Source organism: Taurulus bubalis (assembly GCF_910589615.1).
Source record: "Taurulus bubalis genome assembly, chromosome: 11".
Taxonomy (NCBI): Eukaryota; Metazoa; Chordata; class Actinopteri; order Perciformes; family Cottidae; genus Taurulus; species Taurulus bubalis.
This window is the reverse complement of record NC_136599.1, coordinates 3,955,927-3,979,542: the sequence shown is the minus strand read 5'-3', so window position 1 is coordinate 3,979,542 and position 23,616 is coordinate 3,955,927. Positions and strand designations below refer to the sequence as shown.

Here is a 23,616-nt window from a genome sequence, read left to right as displayed (position 1 = left end):
GCATGAGGTCCGTCACATTACTGACATGCACGGAGCACATTGTCATTCTGGGATCAGCACAGATGCTCCTCGTGTGCTCACTCAGTGCAAATCCTGCAATGAGAAGCTGAGAAGTGGCTTTTTTGTGTGTTTTTTTTACCCCCTCAGACCGACTGTGATGGAGCAGATAGAAACCAGGTCCCCGAAGAAATCCCAAAACATTTTTACAGTTTCATAAAAAGCTGTTTCGAATTGAATTTGATTAACTTTGGATTAAACTCACATCACGCTCTGCTGGAAGGAAATGTATTTTTATCTCTTCTTTTTTTTATCCAATTTCACAAATCACTCAACTCGCTCGTCGGCTAATGGAGACGTGCGTTAGTCATCGACGGCCACCCGCTCGGTCTGTTAGGAGACGCTGCTGGAGCTTCTGGTCAATATCCTGCACAGACGATCGTCTTCTTCATTGTGACGTCGTTATGAATCACCAACAAATATTACATCCACCTCGGTTCCTCACCGAGATACTTGACCTTAATCAGGGTTCACACGCATTTTGACCAATGAATTTCCATGACTTTAAACCAAATTTCCGTGACCAAACATTTTGTGAAATCTGGGTGTAAACATGAAAAAGTGAGAAAATGTAGTATTTAAACTAACAATGAGAATACAAAGCATACAGTAAACCTTAAATGACACAAATGAATGAGACAATAGTTTGATTAAAAGAATAAACATTTATATACCGTAAAAGTTTGGTTACAAGCTGCTTCTACCTCCAGTGGGTGTCCCTGCTATAGCAAGCTAGCAGCAGCTCAAGCTAGCAGCAGCGCTAGCTAGCAGCAGCGCTAGCTAGCTCCCCGCTGCTGCTGCTACTGCCCGCGCCCCCTCTGCCCGAGTCAGGTGTCAAGCAGGGGCTGGTCCCGCTACCTTCGGTGGTTGTCGGAGAGCTAGCGGAGCGCTAGCTTGCTCTAGCTGGCTACAGCGGGGAGCTAACGGGGACACTGACCGAAGGTAGTAGCGGCTTGTAACCCGACTTTTACGAGTGTCTTTCTTTTAAAAGCATATTAATTATTTCAAATTCAGCGTAAATTAATGACATGAACACATAACACATAACACATTTACATGACTTTTCCGAAACCTTTGGGATTTAATTTTTTTCCAGGCCTGGAAATAAGCATTTTAAATTCCATGACTTTTCCAGGTTTTCCGTGACCGTAAGAACCCTGCTTAATGTTCTTTCAAAGGCCTTTGGTATGAAGGTATACATGTTACAAATACATCTCAGCCATCTGTTTCACAGTGGCACATTAATGTTCAGTAAATAACGTTCTTGCGTTTGTGAGCTGCACCAATCCCCACTGTGCAAACAATGAATGCAGACGTTTGTGACTTGATTCTCACAATTCTTTGGGAGGATGGAAATTCTTTGGATGGGAATAATGTTTTGCATTGTTGTTTTTTCTCCTCTCCGTCTCTCAGAGCGGCACTGAAGGACCTCGGAGAGCTAAAGAACGAGCCCTCGTCTGACCGTGCGTCCAGCGGTGAGCCTCGTTCATGCGTCTCCCTGCGTGCCACTCCCACATCACGATGAACTGTGAGCAGGACTTTGCAGACGGGGGCTTGGGAGTGACCCTCACACTACGGCTGCTCATGCACGGGAAGGTAAGACGCTCTTGGCTTCAAGTAAATGAGGAGCAGCACTCAGCCCTTTCTCGAGCACGAGATTTGTCAGCGACGTATAAATTACATGCCAGAAATTCTAAGAATTCGTTAAAAAAAAGGAAACGCTTTAAGGTTTTGTAATTACCTTCATCTCTTTGTGTTCTAGGAGGTTGGCAGCATCATAGGAAAGGTGAGAATTCCTCTTTTTTGAAATTTCTGCTACACAAAATACTGCATAAATGTATGAAGGTATTAATCATTTACCAGATGAGGTTGATTATTTTTTAAATGCTAGGATTGGGACGAATCTAAATTTGTATTTATTTTCTATTGATCTTACCCAGGGGTCAACAGCTACGTTTGTCCAAGGGACAGAATGTAATTGCAGACACACCGAGGGTCGGGCTTTAAAAAACAAGAAGGGAAATCCATAATGATAAACAGATACTTAGCTGCACTCAGACCTACGGAAAGGAGGGATGGTTCAAAATGTGTAATCGCGAACAAATTCAAGATCTGCAAAACCGAGTTTCTCCATAAATAATCACACAAAATATCCACTTTAATGTTTTTTTGTGTGGATGTGCTCAGAAGTCTCAAAAAGCATCAACTAATCGACTGTAGAAATCTTAGTCGACTGAGACCAAAAACACATGAATGTTGTCCGAACTGGAATCAACCTTAACCCGCTTTGACGCCATTGATAAGTGTCCCTATTGGTGGAAACCGCTGATAGGAAGAGAAGACGGTTTAACTTGTCAAGTCAGGTTTAGCTAACGTCACTCTCAACGAGCCTGAAGACAAAAAGTTGGCGTGGAAACTCGTGGCTTTGATGAAGTATCGACGGATGGGAATGCAATCGTCTGCCCAACATTCAGCAAACCTTTGCAGCCAAACAAACTTTCTTGCAAAAGAAGGCGTCACCTTTACAACAAAATCTAAACTTTAGATACAGCACAACCCTCATTACATTCATATATCATAAAAGATGGGAGCGCAGCTTTGAGAGTCCTGTAGGCCGGACTCCTGCATCTTTGTGTCGATTGCTCGCTAATAATGAATAGTGACTGCGGATATATATATATATATATATGTGTCATCTATTTGGAGTTGTTGAATCATTCCTAATAAATGTATTCCCAATTGTTTTAATGTTTGTGTCAATATAGAATCCCTCCTTCATTGTTCCCCAAGGATAGAAGATTAGATTAGATTAGATATTCCTTTATTAGTCCCGCAGTGGGGAAATGTCAGGATTACAGCAGCAAACAGGGTAAAGATGTTGTAGGCTGTACAGACTCTAAATCCCTCATATAACTCACACATTTGCCTCAATCCGACCGCCTGATTGGGGAACACCAGCTGACGACCCATGAGCCATAAACCTTTTATGTAGATTCATAATCAGCCCTTTTGAAATATATTCGTTCCTCACACAAACAACAATCCTAGTCTTGAGTGTAATTGCATCAAACCAAACCCGCTGCACCCAAAGCTCTCCCCAATAGTCCATCAAACCAAAAGCATCAGTGCATCGACCGCAAAGCCTCCTGCTGAAACGGAGTTGGCCCCTCGTGGGCCCTTTAAGTGCCCGGCTCCTCTATGCCGCACCGGTGGCTCCGGCTATGGCGCCCTTCGTAATACAACACCGGCAACACCGAACAAAGAGACACCAGGAGAAGACAAAAGGAAAATATGTGCTGCAGAAATTAAAATATCTAAAACATAAAATAAGAGAACAGAAGGAGAGACGAGCTCGGCAGAGAGAAGAGAAGCACTTGATCCGGAGCACTCGGACTAATGACTTGCCACTCCGTCTCTCTGCCAAACCTCTCATGCTCTTTCTCTCATCAATAGAAGGCCGACACCAGAATCACAATGCACCACATTCTGCTGGAATGAAAACATGTAGAAGAAAACATGAAAAAAAGAGTGAGACGACACAGCCTTTGATCGTCAGTGGATGCATGAAGATGCATCCACTGACGATCAAAGGCTGTGTCGTCTCACTCTTTTTTTGGATGCCTTTTTTTGGATGGCTTATGCCAAAAAGCAAAGGGTGGGCAATCTAAAAAACAGCAGAGGATGTGCTGCGGCGGGACACCAGTCCAAAAAAAACCTTCTCGTCCCTGGCAGGAGGTCCTCACACACACACTCACACACACAGATGCGTCTCGTATCTCTTGGAGATGCCGCTGCGCTGCTTCTCGCATCTGAAACTCCAGCTGCAATTTGCACCCGCTAAATTCCAATCAGGCTTTTCGTGGTTTGACATCGCCGGCTTCACTTAGAGGTCGAGGACCCGCCGGGCCGCCGCCGCCGCCGACAAAGCACGCGTCCCGATCTCTGTTTGACGCTGTCCTTCATCTTCTCTTTTTTTTCCAGAAAGGAGAGACGGTGAAGCGAATACGAGAAGAGGTACCGTGGCCACGATTCTGTCTGCTTCATGTGATGTTTAATGTGTGTGTGTGTTTTGTGTGTGTGTGACTAGCTGTCAGTCGAACATACAGACGGGGAAAAAAAAAGACAAGGAACGACCAATTCTCTTTGACCACAAGCCGGTTCATGTCAAGAGAAAACTTGACTTTAATCCTCAGTCTCAGAGGGCGTCCTTTCTGTCTGCATTGATAATAAAGCTCAGCTTGGAAATGAAACGCCTTTTGGGCAAAAACGGCACCTTTTCAATTTAAATCCTTGTTCACTTCCCTTCTTCTTGCTGCTCTCTCACCAAATCCATTGTCTTTCTTTTCTTTGCTTAAAAATAACGTCCTTCTTTACTGTCTGCTCCTCAGTAAACCTTTTTTTTTTTTTTACCTCAAGGGTGCAGCCAAACTAACGCCGCTTGGTTAACTCTTTGTATTTGAGAAATAATTGGGCTGACGCCACGGCAGTACGTTTGATTCTTTCCTTCGGTTTTATGTTGGACTTTTACGGATAAAACGGAGGATCGGCGAGGTCGTGGGAGCTGCTGGGTGAACCGCTCACTCATGGTAGTCAGTCATCCGTTCGCCCAGGAGCCGGTTCTGGCCTTTGTTACTTCCCCCACTGCATGAGTCTCTTCCTGTCAGGAACCTTCCAGTCACAGTGGGAGCATGACTCACTGGAGTGACCGCAGGAAACGCTCCCCCCGGGTTCAGAGCGCCGTCCGCCCCGCTGATCGCGCGAGTTCGACTCAAGGACGCGGGCAGAGGAGGGCGGGAGAATTCGTCATCCGAGGCCAAAAACGCCCCGAGATGAAACTATTACGTTGTCAGTCCGCGATACAGAGATGTGCTCTCGGTTTCCTCCTCGCCCTCCTTCCCTCGGGTGTGCTGGCAGCGCCGTGTCTTCGGACGCTTTGAAGCGCTTTCGACACACGAGGAGATGAACCAAAGTGTTTGACTTTGATTTTTTTTGGGGGGGGAAACGCTTGTTTGCTCTCTTGCCGAGTGTTAGATGAGAAGACTAACGTGTCTCTCATGTCCGTAAAGTGATTTTGCATCACCCGTTTTGACGAGCGACAACGTTAGCTTAACACAAGCCAGGAGCTGTGCGCTATGGTACATACATATCTCTATACATATAGAGTATTATAGAGAACAGTGTAGATTGACTTGACCTCCTGCTTATGGTAACGTGTTAAAGTCATATAGATCTGGGTATCCAGACGTCGGGATCCGAGTCCAATTTTTCCTCAGCAACGCTGCGAGGAATCTCCATTGTTTTCTGCGGACTTCTTTTTACGTGAATGAGGAGTGACTCTGGTTTGCGTGCTCCAGTCTAACACTGCAGTGTGGGGCCTGCATTGATCTGGTCTCGGTCTTAAAACGTGGCCTCAAAGTCTTGGTCTCGTCTCGGTCTCGATATGCTCCTGGTCTTCATTTAGGTGTTCTTGACTACAAGACTTAGCTTAGCATGAAGAGGGGACGCAACGGCTAGCCTGGCTTTCTCGAAAGCTGAATAAAAAATACAAATATTGGCCTAGAAACACCTCCAGAAAGTTAGACGCTTAACCCCACTAACTACTTTTTACATTCTGTTTTTGGTAAATATGAAACATACGGTGTTAATTTATGAGCATTAGAGGTGGATTATTTTTAACCTTTGGACCTTTCCCTCTGACTTAGTGTGTGTGTGGTATGTTGATAAAGTTATATGCATTTACTAATATTTCATCCATTTGTTACTTGTTTCCTATTTCTTGTAATTCAAGACATTTAAATGAGCTAGCTTGGCTATGTCCAATGTTAGCGCAGTCAACCAGCACCTCTTAAGGCCGTACTGAGTAAACTAGTTATATCTTCCTTGTTTCATCAGCACGAGAACAAAGTGTAAAAACAACAAGTTGTGGTTTTATGAGTGCTGGGAGGTGCATTTAACCACATTTGGACAGAAACAGGCCGGCTGTTTGCCTCGTGAGTCCAGTCATCGTGCTAAGCTAATTTAAGAAGCGTCTGGTTGTACAATGGCCTCACATAAAAAAAAGGACAATGGATCTTCTCATCCAACTGAGAAAGAAAGCAAGAAAGCAAGGAAGCAAATAAGCGTATTTTTAGCACAAAGAACCAACGTCAAACTCCTGCGTTAATGTTGACCCTCCCCTGACCTCTGACCCCACAGAGCAGCGCTCGGGTCAACATCTCAGAGGGCTCCTGTCCAGAGAGGATCATCACCATCACCGGCTCCACGGACTGCGTCTTCAGAGCCTTCACCATGATCACGTACAAGCTGGAGGAGGTAAGCTGCAGACTGAGGATCATTAGCAGTGAAATCCGCTCATGTCGTCATGTCCCATAAACGGAGGGAAAAACAATCAGGGAGCGATGGCATGAAGCGAGCTTTCGGATGTCTTTGTGGAGCCAAAATAATGAAAGAAAGTGCAGAAACAAACCCTCTGATTTCACCACTTACCAGAAAGCTTTTCCTGAGCTCTCGACATGATGCGCTTTTATCGCTATCGATTATATTCTAAAGTGAAGTGATGGAGGGTAAAACTGTGTTTTATTGCACTTTCAGACGCGAGAGGAAAATTTGATGTAAGTGAAATAGCTGCTGTTGTAAAAAACATTTTTGACTATTTTGAATACACATGATGTGCAGCAAAGTTGTTAAAATAACTTTACTGCACATCATGTGTATTTAAAATAGTCAAAAACTGTTGGGCCATCCACTAAAACACCTTAAAAAACGCATTTAATGCAATTTAAAAATGATTAACTACACGGAAAAAAAGCACATCCAATACAGTTAAGAATAATACATAAATAAAATAGTTTGAATAAATGCATCATGCTAAAATCGTACAAAATAATAATAAAAAGGGAAAATTAGAGACAAATTAAATAACTAATATATGTATACCTACTAAAACTGGAGCATAAAAACATAAGAATAAGCCATAATAATACAAACATTAAAAAAAACTGCATAGAAGCCAGACTGACTAGATTGGTTTCCAGTTTCCTTTTAAAAATATTAATATTTTCAGCTCCACGTCACACACACACACAATCTTTTACTTGTCAACATTGTGTTCAGTCACACAAAAAGTGCAAATTATGCTCGTTTGTCCCCGTTAATGAGAAGGATTCACAAACCTCCTCGTCGTCTCCTAATGAGCCGCTTCCTCCCGCCGTTAATCCGCCGCTGGTGGCCGTCCATCACCGCCGTGATTAATACGCCGGGATGAGATCCGTCCTCACCAACATGTGAGACTCTCCGCTCGGTAAACAGAGCAGTCATTAAAAATATCTTTTTTTCGCACTCACCTATTTTCCTCAACCCTGTGAAAGTCTTTGAGTTTCCATGGCAATGCGTTTGGCTGACCCACCATAGATGAGTTATTGTACGCGTGACATATTTAATAAAAAGAAGAAAAAAAAAGGGAGGAGGACTAATCTGCTTTTTTTTTGGAGTCGTTGAGTGTGAACACTTGCCGTTTGGTTTCCGTCTCAATGGGTTATGATTATTACACAAGTGATTTCATTTGGCACTTCTTTCTTTCAATCATTTTGTTTATACAGGTCACACACAAACTCAAACAAAATAATTATAACGAACAGTCAGACTCAGACAGAAAACAACACGGACGTATCATCCTCCATATTGAACCTGCTATATCAATTAAATATTAATGAATATTGTGCACTTAAATCTTCGTGGGTCCCAAAGTTGCAAACCCTCTTTCTTACCATCATTTTATTTTCTGCAGGCCACTCGAATATCACTCCCAAGAGATATTATATATAACATAACAGAAAGTCAGACACAGGGACAAACAATGTTAAAGAAAATAGGTAAAAGAGAACTCAAAAAAGAATTTAACCCTCTGGATTTTCTTAAATTCACCTTTTTAAAGGCACTTGCATATGAGATACTGTATATACCCATGTGTTTTACACCAAAAATTGCAGAACAATCTCAGCTCTCTATATAACGAGGCACCATTGAAGTGTAAAGTCATAAAATGGCCCTAAAGATGAAAAATGTAACCTCGATTTTGGAAATTCTTCATATCTCTTGTGAAAACATAACTTTACTCAGCTGGTCGAACTGTTTTGGTGCAAGAAATAGTTTTACCGAAGGTCTTAAGTTCACAAAAGCAGTGGATTATATGAATAAAATGGAAGATACATGTAAATAATATATCTATCCATCGACTGCTGCCACGAGAGTGTGAAGAGAGAAACGCTATGCTAGCACAACACGTGCTGCAGCATCGTGCATGCATGTCGAGGCACAGCGTGCACGCAAAGCCACATAATCGTCCTGCATTGGAGCCGTATATGGAGGATTAAAGCCCGCCAACTCTTTGTGTGAGCAGCGCCGTCTTATTGCAGCCTATTCGCTTTGAATTAGCTTTTTTCTGCTTATTATCCGCTGTCACAGGGAAAGTATGGGAACGTTCACAGCTGTTAAGACTCGTATTTTTAGATCAAATCAGCAAAATGAGTCTGAGAGTCTGATTGCGCAGACGAGCCGCTCTTCTAACGACACGAGACGTCAGAGAAGCTGATCCGCCTCGCTAAATATAGACGCGGGAGCCACGTCACTCGGTTGCTGGAATACGTTTTTTAGCGGCTCCCTTAACCTTTTAAAATCAAAAAAGACTGAGAGATTGTTATATAAAACTGTAAATCATAGCTTGTTTTATGAAAAAAAGCCCCAAAACTGCTATATTTGGATGTATTGAACACCATAAGTAATATACAAGTGAAATATATGGTTTGGTACATGGAAAAATGAAAATGTCACAGATGTGCGCAAATTTGTGAGTCCTCGTCTGAATGTTCTCTGTTCTAAAGCCTCTCTAACTTTGTTCTGCTTCACTTTATCAAAGTCAACCTTTGCAGAGAGAATGTTCACATATTGAGTTATGATTTGGGTTAGAGAATGTTCACATATTGAGCTATGATTTGGGTTAGAGAATGTTCACATATTGTGTTATGATTTGGGTTAGAGAATGTTCACATATTGAGCTATGATTTGGGTTAGAGAATGTTCACATATTGTGTATGATTTGGGTTAGAGAATGTTCACATATTGAGCTATGATTTGGGTTAGAGAATGTTCACATATTGAGGTATGATGTGGGTTAGAGAATGTTCACATATTGAGCTATGATTTGGGTTAGAGAATGTTCACATATTGTGTATGATTTGGGTTAGAGAATGTTCACATATTGAGCTATGATTTGGGTTAGAGAATGTTCACATATTGTGTATGATTTGGGTTAGTGAATGTTCACATATTGAGTATGATTTGGGTTAGAGAATGTTCACATATTGAGCTATGATTTGGGTTAGAGAATGTTCACATATTGAGTTATGATTTGGGTTAGAGTTGGACCTTACAGCTGCATCATTTCAAAGACATAATCATCCTGAAAGTGATTTTTTTTCTAGGCGGACCTGAAACCTTTTCATTTTTTTCTGTGTGTCATCTTCATTTACTCTTAACCAGTAACATACAGACTGATATTTACACATCTGAACAAAATCTCACGTGTACCTTTGATTATAACACCCACATTATTCAAATAGCCCTAGTGGTTGCAGAGATGCACCCTTTTTAGTTTGAGTATGCAATTTTTGAGTAAAGGGCTTAAAAATAGGTGTTTTTTACGACGCAGCCACGCTGCCCTCCTCTTATATCGAACTAAAAGCGAGCGACGGGGCTTTACCTCCCGTCGTTGTGTGTTGAACTCTGATGGGACGAGAGACAGCGCAGCGTATTTGCATTTCAAAAGGCTCGCAGAGACACACTGTTCATTAATTAGAGAGCTCAGTCTCCACCCACAGGGAGCAGGCACCGGATGTTTGCTGCACGGGAAAAACATCAAATCAGGGAGATTCTTGATCCAACAGACATACTCTGCACCCGTTCTTCCTTGGGATGTCAGTTTCATCAGACATTGATATGTGTTCATATGCATTTTGCTATGATTTTTCATTGGTTGTTTTTTCCCTAAGCTCTTAAGAGGTTTCCTCCATGTGTGCCTAATGTCCAGTATTCCTTAAAAGGAACAGTTCATCAATCGCTTATGAGCTTTTCTTGTCGGGAGTTACAGTCAAGTTGCAGTTTACGTCATGTCAGTCCAAAAAAGTTATGGCCAAAAACATGCGTTTTGTGAGGTCACCAAATTGAGTTTATGTCTTAATCTCTAGTTTCAAGTCTTCTTCAATACAGCATGATGTTCATTTAGTAAATTATGGTCATTTAGAGTCAAACAGACCATAAAGCAGGGGATGCTTTAGGGGCGGGGCTACAAGGTGATTGACAGGTCGCTACCAGAGATGTAGACGGCGTTTCTATGCCACTCCTCCACATATTGAATAGAGACTCACATATATATGTATATATATATATATATATATATATATATATATATATATATATATGGTCTATGAGGTAGAATTTAAGCTTGGCAATGTTGGGATTTGTCACTGCTTTGGTCTTCATAGTTTGGGATTTTGAGGTAAAAGTAAGTGCACTTGGTATAATAAGATATTTTAATATTCAAAACATTCATCAGAGTAACTGAATGAGTAAGGACTGAGGATACAAATTGTGTTTATATTCATGTGAAATTCAAAGCCTCTTCAGTCCTAATTGTTGGAGATAAAACCCTCCAGTGGCTTTTCCCTCTCTCCATTTCCACCTTGACCTCTGCTGCCTGATCACTCCCACTGGGACTCTCTCTTTCTCTCTCCTTCTCGCTTTCTCTTTGCCGGCTCTCACCACAATTTCTGTTCCTCTCCCTGCAGGACCTGACTGCTCTGGTGGCCAACGGCACCATCAGCTCCAAGCCCCCGGTCACCCTGCGGCTGGTCATCCCCGCCAGCCAGTGTGGCTCTCTCATCGGGAAGGGCGGGGCCAAGATAAAGGAGATCCGAGAGGTGAGCGGCAAGAGAACGAACACTGAAATATGAGGAGAATTAATCTGCTGCTGGAGAATGAGGGGAAATAAACTGCAGCTGGAAGGGAGAGATATTTCATTTTCCAACAATTCTGCTGTTGTTGTTGTTTTAGTAGTGCTGCGTTTTGTGCCACATTAACGTAAGTCCTCTTGTTTCCATTCATACATGTTAGGCTCACATTCTGGTATCGCGGTGTAATTGAGTTTTGAGATTGAGTAATGTGGTGATCATATTTATCTGCAGCAAAAAAATGGTGTAAAGTAATAATGCTATGAATCATTTGTCGGAGCCGGCCATACAATGCAAACAGAGCTTCAGATGAGCAGAGAAGCATTCTGGCTCGAATACTGCAAAATGCAACCAGACGCAGGGGAACATCCTGGTATTTTTTACATATCGAGATACTCTGGATGATGTCATTCTGTATGCCAACCAGGAAGTTAGCGTCGCAATGGTTTCCCCCGTACAAACCCCCCCCAAAAAACTTTTTTTTAATCGTTTTTAAACAAGCGTGAATACAATCGGAAGAAGTAAAACGCTATCGAGAGGCAATGAAGGAGCTAAAAGGAGGTTCTAGTGTTCTAGTGAGGACGTCTAGTCGTCGTCTCATTTAGATTTAAAGCTTTAAAATTTACCAGAGGAATATTTACTGACGTATTTTAGGTTGCAGAAAGAAACGTTAAACTTTCTTCCGTGTGAACCGCAGACCTCCTTTCAGGCATCGAACCAAAAAGGCGCATTGACTTTGAGACGAGGGAAGCGGAACTGCAAAAAAATGCTGACTCATGTCTGGGTTGTAGGAGTCAGTCCTGCAGCACTTTATGAGCAGGAAAACACAGCTGAGGCTGATGGGAACGTCAGATGTGTAGGTATTTGATCATCAAGCATTGCACAAAAGGGTTAGAGTTCTTTTTGATCGGAAGGAGAAATCAGGGGTTCATTAAAGTATTTAGGATTCATCGAATAGTTGCTGAGATATTTCCGCCTGGCCCTAAAGTGATGGCATCTGCACTTACATGTAGGTTGGCACCCAGAATAAAAAATGGATTTAGGCCATTAAGGCAGGAAATTAGTAAGACAATGTGGTCCGGATCACTTAGCGGCACAACAAACATGATGACTCAGCAGTGGCAACTTTCAAAAGGGGAAAAACTCCCGACTGCATTCAGTCCCAGTTGGAACAATAGGATTAAATCTCATCAGATCCGATGCCAGAGACGTTTGACGCTGTAACTTCAGCTCGGTCCCGCTCTACAAATAGCGTCTCTCTCATTTTACCTCCGCCGTCCGATGGCATCCAGTCGATTTTTCTGCGGTTAAGATGGATTTTCTCGCCCGTGTTTATCACCCTCCTAAATCGGTTTCGGTTACAGATTTGTTTGGTTCTGTTTGGTTGCCACAGGACACATGCGTGTGTCGTTCAACAATGGCGTCACAAAAAAAACCCCGCAGTCTTTAAAAAGCAGCCCTCCCTGCCTTCAGACATGCTTTATTCGGAATTTATATCAACTAAATATTGGGTGACTTTTCATTCATCTCTCGACGTTAAACACACTCCAGCATAGTCGGTCTCCGTCAGCAGAGGTTTAAAGACACAAGGTCAGCAAAAGCCAGCGGGGGAGAGTGATACCGACTCGTCTTATCTCTGGAGTCAAACTCATCTTTTCTCTTTTCCGACCCCTCTATCATCCGCAGAGCACCGGAGCTCAGATACAGGTGGCCGGGGATTTGCTGCCCAACTCCACCGAGCGAGGGGTGACGATATCTGGGAATCAGGAGTCTGTAATCCAGTGTGTCAGGCTCATCTGCACAGTAATCCTGGAGGTAGGAAGAGCACGATTCCTCTCTTCACTCCACACCTTCGCTGACACGTTGTCGGTGCATGATGGGAATTAATACCGTGGACGTGCATGTTTTAGTTTCACTAGTGTGCAGGCTTAGTCCGCTCCAGGGGAAGTTAATGCATTTTGAGTCCGCCGCAGTAGCCTTCTGCGTTTCTGTAACATCGTCTTTATCCGACGTGGGAAATGTCAAAGGAAGTGCGCAGCTATTTTATAGTTTTGAGCGGTAAGGAGTCAAAAGGAGTCAAAAGAGCCGCGGCTCTCGGGTCAGAGCTCAGTGTTGTCGGAGAGGACGCCGAGCTGCTTACAGAAAACAAACTGGCCTGCAGCTAAATCCGTCCACCTTTAGACACCAAGGTCTCTTGAGAAAAATAGAAAATCGAGGATGAGAGCGATAAAAAGAGAAGAAGAAGTAGAAAAAAGAACACAACCCCAAGCACAGTTTCTCCCTGTGTGTGTTCATGGAAGCGCACAAGTCCTTTTTGTTTCAGCGCTGCAGCTGGACCTGACTGACTAATTGCTAGTTTGATCCAGTTTTCCTGGGCTTTCTTCAAAGGCTTTTTGCGAGTTTCATTAGGATTCTGTACCAGCGGGCTTCTCGCTTTTGGCTCCGAGATTTAAATTATGCAAAGTTATACAAAGAATTTGCTGTGACTGCTCCCGCAGTAAAAAAAAAAAGCCGAAACTGTATCGCCAACACTGCAGCGTTTCCCCCCGATAAGATATACGGTGTCGTGTACTCTGGATAATCTCCTTTCCTCGTTGGTGTTTGAAGAATTTTATCTTCAAATGTCTCCTTGTCAGTGGATGCTTGATTTATCCACAAGCAAACTGAAGCTCAGAGCTATTATCAACAAAGAGCTCTCGCCGCAATGCTTCAATAATTCAATGAGCGGCTAATATTATCAAAAGGAAAACAAGGAAGGGAATAATGTCAGTGTCATTAGCAGTTTAGCTCATCATTAAGCATTATTGTGTCTTAATGTACCGAAGAGTCGCACGCCATTTGCACTTAAGTGTCTCGCTGTTTGACAGACGTGCTGACGTCGTCTCGGAGAGTTTATCCACGTCTACGAGATTTATTTCAGCCTCCCGTCTTGTTTCTTTGACTACTCAGTCTCCCCCGAAGGGCGCGACCATCCCGTACCGACCGAGTCCCTCGCCGGCGGCCCTCCTCATCGCCGGGAACCAGGTGAGAGATTTTTAACACACACACGTGTTGGGACGGTTATCTACGATGGACGAGAACGGTGGTTCTCTACGCTGGCGTATTTGGGCAATTGGGAGGTAAAAAGAAAGAAAAAATAGATAATTAAAGAGCAGGAGAAAGAGGGTAATATTCCAAGAAATGTTCAAGATTAAAGTTGAGAATTTATGAGACAAAATCATCTTACTCAACGGCTGGTGTTGTTTATAGACTGCCGGTTTGAAGCCTTGAGTTTTGACAGTTTGGCTGCGGTAGAGTGAGGCGTATACGTCTCTGGTAGCGACCTGTCAATCACCTTGTAGCCCCGCCCTAAAGCGTCCTCTGCTTTATGGTCTGTTTGACTCTAAATGACCATAATTTACTAAATGAACATCATGCTGTATTGAAGAAGACTTGAAACTAGAGATTGAGACATAAACTCATGTTTACAATGTTTACTGAGGGAATACATCAAGAGAAGTAGAGTCATTTATATAGACTTCTATACAACCAGAGGAGTCTCCCCCTGGTGGTCAGGAGAGAGAATGCAGCTTTAACACATGAAGCATAGACTTCTATACAACCAGAGGAGTCACCTAATGAAGCATATACTTCTATACAACCAGAGGCATTGGCTTCACTTTTCAGAACCCGAGGCTGCCACACGGTTACAAATCAAAGTTTAAATTAAACATGTTGACCTGATGGTGATGCTCAGAGGAAGATTAATGGATTGAAACCAAGTTATTAAATATCCAGCTTTTGTCGCGGACAATCCAATAGTTGGTGAGACATTTCACTTAAAACTACAGATGTCCACCTAGTCGTGGGTGGGGGAGTGGGAGTGGGTGACGGTGGGCTTGAGTGAGAAAGGGACATCCCTCCCTCCCTCCCTCCCTCCCTCCCGTGGAGCGAGGCTCAAGATTAGCCAGCGAGGTCGGCCGCCTCCTGCGGCTGCAGCAGCAGATATTCTGCATAGTTGTCGTTTGTGCCGCATCAGACTCTGGTCAGGTCATGGAACGGCTTTGTGTTTTTGATATTGCCCATAATAATCATCAAATTAAACCCAGCGGGCGAGGCCCTGGTCACCGGGAGGTGGCTTTTAATGAAGGGGATGTGTATAATTGGTCAGGGGGGAGGAAATGAAGTGGAAGGGGACTGAGGATGAGGAGGAGGATGAGTCATGGCCCATAAGCCTGTTAGGTGTGTTCAAGTGTCAGAAATGCCGCCTCAAGAGCCCATCGCAGACCAAATTTGATCCGTTGCAAAAGAGCGTGGCGGGAGAAAAAAAAATGAAATTGGACGTTTTTATTCATTATTTCTTTACATGGAGGGTTTCAGCTGGTAAGAACACATTTACGCTCCCTCATCGTCACAGATTAATGAGCGTCCGGACTTCGTAAACATGAGGATATTTCAGTAACGAGCGACACGCGTTTTTTCTCCCTTTTGTGCTTCTAGGTGTACGAGGCGTCCGACTTTGCACCCCACCCTCTGTACTCCGTCACCCAGGCCGGCCTGGACCTCCAGCAGGTAACGGGACGTCCGCTAAGTCTGTGAATAATCTCCATTCTTCTGCATGTATAAATACCTCCAGAAGCTGCTCCCCGGCTGCAGGAATGGGTTTCGGGGGAGGGCGGTGCTGTGAGGATCTGAGGGTTGTGCGGTATGTCCAAATTTACATCTGGCCCGAGGCATTTAAAACAACAGCTGAGCGTTAAAGCTGCGGCTATTGTTCTACCCCGTCTGAAGAGCTATAACCCTTCTGAAACACGACGCCGCCACACACACACACACACACACACCGTCTCTTTTTTTAGTCCTGCCTTCGCTCTGCACCAGAAACATTTCGGCTACAGGAGTTTTCCTCCCATGACGGCACTAGCAGATACTCTCGTAATATCAGAAAACAGCAGCTTCTGACAAATCAGCCCCCAGATTGGAAAACAAATGAATTGTGGGTAATGATATATAAAGACTTCACGATTCAGATCACTCATGCTGTAAATTGAAAGATAATCGCTACTAATTCGTGGTGTTTTTTCCTGTACGAACGCAGCTCTAATGCATTGTAATGGCCTCTCCAGTTTATGACCATATAGGATGCACTGGTAATAGAAGCCAGACAGCTGGCGTCAGGCAGGATGCAGTTAGAGGAGATGGACAGATGGACAGATAGATGGTGGGATAGAAAACCAAGTTAAAACGAGAGAAAAGGGGGTTAACATATGGGAGTCTGCTTTATTTAAGATAATGAGAGGAGGGCGCAGACGAGCACATCCTTTGTTACCACACGGAGAGATTGAAAACTAAAATGGATTGAAAGAAATACACATGTTTGTAAGTAATAAAAGGTTTTAGCAAATCATTTAAAAAAGGGTTCGCGTCGCTGAAAGTCCAGGAAAAAACATTTCGGTAGCACTTTATAATAAGTACACACTATTTAGCATTAGTAAAGCATGAATTAACACTGAATTCATCTTTTATAAAACATCATTCCAACATGAATACTCATTACAACTCATTCATGAACACAGTTGTAAATGTTTCATTCTTGATTAATAAGCTTTGGGTTTTCATACTCTATAAATGATGTATTAAGGACTAATAGATGATTAATAAGCGGCAATTCATGATTAATTGAAGTAGTTACTACTCGTTGGTTAAGTATTAGTAAAGTATGTTCTGTGACTCATCTAAAGTGAAGACTATTTATGCTTTACAAAGCATTTCTCTTCCCTCTCGTGGTTTTCTAGACATGCAGATTCTTTTTTTTAGCTTTTTTTAGTCCTGGTTTTGAGATATTTTAGTTATTAGGTGTGTTTTTGTTGCCATCTCAATAATGTGGGGGAAGTCCATTTTGAAAATGTAATTAAATCCTAATTTCCTGTTGGGAACCGGAGACGGTTGGGCCTCTTTAACAGCTCACAAACATACTTGCATTGTTTTTAATCGACTTGATACTTGAATTAATAAATTGCTAATCGACAGAATGTTACGACAGCGTGTTCACCGCTTGTACGCAAAGCGGCCATCTTGGATTTTGAGGTTGGGGTTTCTGTGGAACAAATCCGACTTCAGGCGGCGTTCCAGTTAAAAAATTTCGACAAGGAAATCGGAAATTCCAACTTCCCAGTTGAACTTGAACGCAGCATTAGAGGTCTAACAGGTAGTTAAAACTTACCTGTGGTCTAATTGAGCCGAAGCATCAGTACGGCCACTATGTAGGGAAAATAACTAGACGTTTATTTGTCTGTGAATTACTTTTTGGCAGCAAAAAATTATGTATTTGGTACAATTGAACGTATAAAACAGGAAATTATTGAGTCTAATACCAATGCTTAGTGGCCAAGTTAAGCCAAGTTTGGCAAAGAACTTCAAGAGAAAAACGTGTTGATATTGCAATCATCATTATTATTATTATGAAACATAGAAGTGGAACCGTTTGGGAAAGTAAAGCCGGTTCTAACGTTCACCGCTCACATCGAGGTCTGAGGATTACTCGGCTCACCGTGTTTGGATAGGGATGTTAAATATTTTATATGTCATTTTTTAAAGCCGTGACAACCACCAGCAGAATTCACTTCACCTTTATGGTTGTGGCAGAACTCTCAGAAATGCATATTTTAAACAAAGCCTGCACAAATAAAACCCCAACGCGCCGCTATCGCAGTGAGTCAGAGCTCACCTCGCCTCTCCTGAAAAACAAAAACCGACACAAGCGTCGACGGTGACGTGCTTCCATTAGGAGGCTGCGGATTTATTGCCCGTGTGTGATGTTTTATTGCCGTAATTTACCTAATGCAGGATGCTCTCTCTCTCTTTCGCAGGCCTACACTTTGCAAAACCAATACGGCATTCCACACTCAGAGGTACGGCCTCGGGAAATGTTACGATGCAAGATGGAGACGTCTGTGGGTTTTTTAGAGCGCGCCCAAACTTCTGCTTTCTGATCCTCCGCAGATGGCGAAGCTGCATCAGCTGTCCATGCAGCAGGGCCTCAGTCCGATGGCCCAGCCGGCTTCCTCCCTCATACCTGGTGAGTGGAGTCGGGTTGATAAATTAAATCCACATAAAATAAGCAGCTTTGCGGAGTCTTTTTTTTTTCTTTTCTTCCCCGTCTTCGCTCCTCCATCTGTAACTAGATTTTCAGACCCGAGAAAATAAAAAAAAGCTCGCTGTCAGATAATGTGCCCGGGTCAGTGAGGAGGGAGGAGGCGAGTTTTTTTTTTTTATAGCGCTCCATTATGCGAAATGATATGTTCCGCAGAGTCAGAGGACGGGGAGACGGAGAAGAATGAGCGCCGTGTTAAACACCGGTCTATAAAAATGGAAATTAACTGCTTTATTATATCTAGCAGCCCTCCTCCCTCCCCTCCCCCCTCCTTCTCCCCTCCCGGCATATCAGTGCCAGTTTGTGTGGCATCACTGACTAAAGGAGTTGAATGAATATAAAAATGTCAGATATGTCAATTTTGCTCAGCCCACGCTTGTGTTTTCTTTCTCTCAGGGATGGACTCCAATTCTCAGACATCTCAGGAGCTGCTGATCCCCAATGATGTAAGCAAGAGCAACTTTTTTATTCTTTATGTTTTTCAGTTTTTTTTTGTTTATCCCCCTTCCCTTTTCCATCTGAACGACGAGAAAAACAACAAGCGGCTGACTCCGCATGCGGCGGCGGCGGCTGCAGAAGACGTCGGGTAGCGGCTTCAATAAGAGACGGGAAACATGTCGGCAGCTTCCTAATTATCCTCATTATCTCAGCCTCGGACCAGCCCAAGGTTAAAGGGATTCTGAGCCGATATGGATCCTTTTTTCCTCGCCGCGTTATTGTCTGGGCTGCAGTTGCAGTGTCTTAGAGTGGCTCCCATGGGTGCTCGGTAAATCCTCTCATGTTCCCTGACCTACTTAGAGGCTGTCTGCTGTCAAAACAGCCAATAAGAAAACAGACGAGGATCCTTTCCCCCTCCTCACTTAGCCTCCGCCGGGGTTCGATGAAACGTCTCTCCGAATCTGGATTCTCTTCCGAATAAAGTCAGGCTACATTTAACCTTCAGATTGAGCTTCTTTTTGGGATTTCATTTAGGAAAATTAGAGAGAGAGAGAGTCCTTTGTGATGCGTGATGTAATTCACAGAGGCGCATTCATCCAGAAGAATTAAACGTCGTTCGGGAGCTCGCCATCAACAAATCCTCCGAAAAGACCAAAACCAAAGACTTCCTCAAGCTCCTAACGAGGACGTGCATCTTTTAAAAATGGAGTCACACGTGTACAGGTTCATGGTGCGTCTACTGAGGATCATCATCGACTGCAGGCTTATACACGTCTGAGAGTCTTTACAGCAGTGTGTGTGTTGTATTTATGAGGATCCGCTTTAAAAGAAATGTACATACCATTGCGTCCCAAGTCCCAGAAGGCCTCATCTATGAACGCTGGAAGAGCGAATTTGCGCATAAATAAATGTTCCCGACCATTTCCACATCACCTCGTGTTACCTTGAACAGGTAAAGCAGACACGTCGCTTTATGAGATTGTGTTATTGTGCTATTTCCTTCTTCTGTTAAAAACAAACAAAACAATGAAAGATGTAGTCACAATAACAATGTATTGTGTCACAATAACATCACCTATTGCTGTTGTCAAGCCTCGAGTTCAGCATTTTAGCATAAACTCATGTTTTACAATGTTTACTGAGGAGATAAATTATATATACTTCTATGCAACCAGAGGAGTCGCCCCCTGGTGGTCAGGAGAGAAAATGCAGCTTTAACATATGAAGCATACACTTCTATACAACCAGAGGAGTCACCCCCTGGTGGTCAGTAGAGAGAATGCAGCTTTAAAACATGAAGACAACCAGAGGTGTCGCCCCCTGGTGGTCAGGAGAGAGAATGCAGCTTTAAAACATGAAGCATATACTTCTATACAACCAGAGGAGTCACCCCCTGGTGGTTAGTAGGGAGAATGCAGCTTTAACACATGAAGCATATACTTCTATACAACCAGAGGAGTCACCCCCTGGTGGTTAGTAGGGAGAATGCAGCTTTAACACAAGAAGCATAGACTTCTATACAACCAGAGGAGTCATCCCCTGGTGGTCAGGAGAGAGAATGCAGCTTTAACACATGAAGCATAGACTTCTATACAACCAGAGGAGTCACCCCCTGGTGGTAAGTAGGGAGAATGCAGCTTTAACACATGATGCATAGGCTTCTATACAACCAGAGGAGTCACCCCCCTGCTGGTCAGGAGAGAGAATGCAGCTTTAACACATGATGCATAGGCTTCTATACAACCAGAGGAGTCACCCCCTGGTGGTCAGGAGAGAGAATGCAGCTTTTAGGCACTTCAACCTTGCCTTCACTTCTCAGTTATTCAATGTTATATAAACGTCGGCTACAATTATCTAAACAATAGGAACATTCACTCCCCCGTGTGGCTCAAAGGTGTACTGCAGATATAAATGATAAGAAGAAGACTGTGGAAGAAATAATGCAAATGTATTTGGCGACACTAATACAATCTTTGAGTAGTCTTTTGGAATTAAACCATGTTGGACTTCACAATATGAAATTATAATTACAAAAGGAAAAGTTTCAAACAATCAAATGCATCGCAGCGTTTAGAATATAGAGCCGTGACCCCGTCAACAACATTTCTCAAATGCCTGAAGGCTTTTTCCACCAATGCATCAGAGGAGCGAGGGAGTCCTACGCCATACGTGACAGGGACAGCTGTGCGCTGCAGCCATTGTTCCAGAAGAGAGGACTTATAGCCCCGCCCTCCTCCGCCGCCGCCTCCGGCCAACCACACAATCCTGCTCTGTGCACACACACACACACAGACACACACAGACACACACACACAGATGCATTGAGAACACCCAGTCAGCAGTATGCACTGTACTTCTTGCACGAGGAAGATTTAGCCGGAAGAAAAATGGCTGCACCCTCGCCGTCCTATCCCTCCTTCCTGTGTATGTGTGTGTCTGTGTGTGTGTGTGTGTGTGTCCTTTCAAATGACTCAGCAGGAACTCAACGATATGTAGGCCTCTCATCGGTGAGGACCGCTGGCGTACGGCGCCGCGTTTGATGCCATCGTGGAACACAGCAGCGTGTGATTTATTTAGCTCTGGGTTGCGTATTCTTTCATTTTGTTTATTTTAGAAGGTTGTTCACAGGGGAATGCTGTTGTCTGAGGTCATGCACACAATAGAAGGGCGGGGGAGGGGATGTTGACAGCTGGTGTCTATTGACAGCTGGGGTAGAAAAAAAGTTTAAAAAAAAGATAAAGGCCAGAGTCCTCTGGAGAGTCTTATGTCTCAGTGGACGAGACGGGTTATCTGTGATTTGAGGCCTGTAGTGGCCATTGTCTCTGGAGTTGCTCTTTAGGCTGCTATCAGTGTGTGTGTGTGTGTGTGTGTGTGTGTGTGTACCCCCCCCACCCCCCCTCCCAAACCCATCCCTTGAATAAACTGCTGAGCCAATAATAGTCCGGCGGAGCGACCAGGTCGCCGTGTGACAAATCAGACACAGTGGAACAGGCTGCTCACTTCTCAGGAAAGGAATGCGAGTGCAGCACCGTATGTGTGTGTGTGTGTGTGTGTGTGTGTGTGTGTATTTTCTACCCATGCGTCAGCCGGCGTTAAGCTGCCAGCACACACACACACTACAAGTACTTCATCACCGTCTGTCTCACTCGCTATAAATCTGGCAGCGTAACCCCGTCGCCCCACACTTGAGCCGACCCGCCCCGGGCTTGGGCTCAGGCGAATATCTATTGTCGCTAATAGGCCCGCGGGTCCAGGCTGGCTATAATGAAACCAGGAACAAAAAGTGATAACGTATTTGGGAATGCGATAATAAAAAAAGAAAATCAAATTGTGTCAATGTCTATGCTCCGCTCTCGGGGGCTCAAGCCGCCGGGACTGCGCCCGTTATGCATTTGAGTTGCACCCCACACACACACACACACACCCATTATGTTTTTCCATTAGTGCGGAGATGCATCTGCAGCTGGCGTGTGTTTGGGAAGTGATTTGTTTGGGAAGTCATCACCACTCCGAGGAATCAATAACCTTTTAGCCACTCAGATTAATGAGAGGCAAATGTGCCTCTTTTTTTTTCTTCTTCTCGGCTCTTTCACCGGTGCTCACGCAGTAGCAATTAAGGGAGGCTCCAGAGGAGGGGGGAGGTGAGGGGGCTTTTGACATGCATGATAGATGACCAATCCACTGACGACAGTGTAAGTGCAATATTCAAAGTGGTCTGCGTTACAGCAAGTCAGCCCTATAGCATTGCAACAAAAACAGTGTTTTTGACGCCAATGAGAAGAAGAAGAAAAAAGCTGCCGATTCATTGAACCCTCTTCCTCTCCCTCCGTCTCTGCTTCTTCTTCTTCTTCTTCTCTCCGTCGCAGCTGATCGGCTCCATCATCGGCCGCCAGGGCACCAAGATCAACGAGATCCGGCAGGTGTCCGGAGCGCAGATCAAGATCGGCAGCCAGCTGGACGGCACGAGCGACCGCCACGTCACCATCACGGGGACGCCGGTCAGCATCAACCTGGCCCAGTACCTCATTACCTCCTGGTGAGGACCCGCCGTCTACCGCCTCACGGAAATGCATTGGTTTAAAAAAGAAAGGAGGAAAGGTCAAAGGTGACCCCGTGGAGCGATGAGTGATAACGAGGGGTCTTAGTGCTGCCGGGGTGATTGGCCTCGACGGAGCGAGTAAAAGCCTTGCTTGTATTGACTGACTTATTGGGATTCAGGATTTGCGGTGCAGCTCTGGGATCTTTATGCAGCAGGAGGAGAAGTCAGAGAGTAAATAATGGTGATAACAGGTGATGGAACAAATCTGGGCACTTAAAAGGAGTGCGTACAAATGTTTTTTTTATATTTGAGAACATCCTTTTCAAATGCACAACATGTTCTAGGGCACCTGTGTAAGTCAGACCACATCAACGTATCCTCATTCAACGGTTCCTATGACACTTTAGGAAAGGTTGCTGTTCATTTTTTTCATAATAATAAACCTCCGTCTTCACGGGAAACGACTTAGTTAGGTTTAGCCAACAAAACTACTGAGCTTCGTTGAGGAAAAAGAAATAACCTTCGGATGTGACGTTACGTGACAAATAATTCAACGTCGAAAAGCGATCTCCTGGTATGGAAGATCACTCCCGCCAACCTTTTGAGGTCTTTATACTTCCTCATTCATGATTAACCCTTCAAGCCCACACCCTAACCCTGACCCCTAATCCTATTTATTGTTTGAGTTGTGTTTAGAGGCTGTACATGGGGATTGTATATTATTGTAGCCCTGATTTTTATGTTTAATGTGATACTAACATGGGTTTTTTTGGCGGGGGGGAATTATACCATGACTTGTTCTTGATTTTCCTGATATAAAAGGGTCCCCTGATCAGGGGACCCTTTTATATCTCAACAGGTTACGTGCATACGTGTTTTACCTAGGAATACATAGTTTAGGACTATCTGTGCGTTATAATACCCAAACTACCATAAATATATATTGT

The 23,616-nt window shown here is 43.9% G+C and overlaps 1 protein-coding gene across 1 annotated transcript in view; it reads left to right on the top strand.

Moving 5' to 3' along the window:
* The first annotated feature begins 1,547 nt into the window (after positions 1-1,547).
* Positions 1,548-23,616, top strand: part of LOC306743825 (poly(rC)-binding protein 4-like) — a 24,300-nt gene continuing 2,231 nt past the window's right edge. Inside the window, exons 1-12 of the mRNA XM_079226388.1 lie at positions 1,548-1,653; positions 1,820-1,843; positions 4,039-4,071; positions 6,253-6,369; positions 10,899-11,030; positions 12,747-12,875; positions 14,010-14,084; positions 15,540-15,611; positions 17,909-17,950; positions 18,042-18,117; positions 18,589-18,638; positions 22,497-22,666. Of these exons, the coding sequence (XP_079082514.1) occupies positions 1,579-1,653; positions 1,820-1,843; positions 4,039-4,071; positions 6,253-6,369; positions 10,899-11,030; positions 12,747-12,875; positions 14,010-14,084; positions 15,540-15,611; positions 17,909-17,950; positions 18,042-18,117; positions 18,589-18,638; positions 22,497-22,666 (995 nt within the window). The 5' untranslated portion in view covers positions 1,548-1,578. The remainder of the gene's footprint in view (positions 1,654-1,819; positions 1,844-4,038; positions 4,072-6,252; positions 6,370-10,898; positions 11,031-12,746; positions 12,876-14,009; positions 14,085-15,539; positions 15,612-17,908; positions 17,951-18,041; positions 18,118-18,588; positions 18,639-22,496; positions 22,667-23,616) is intronic.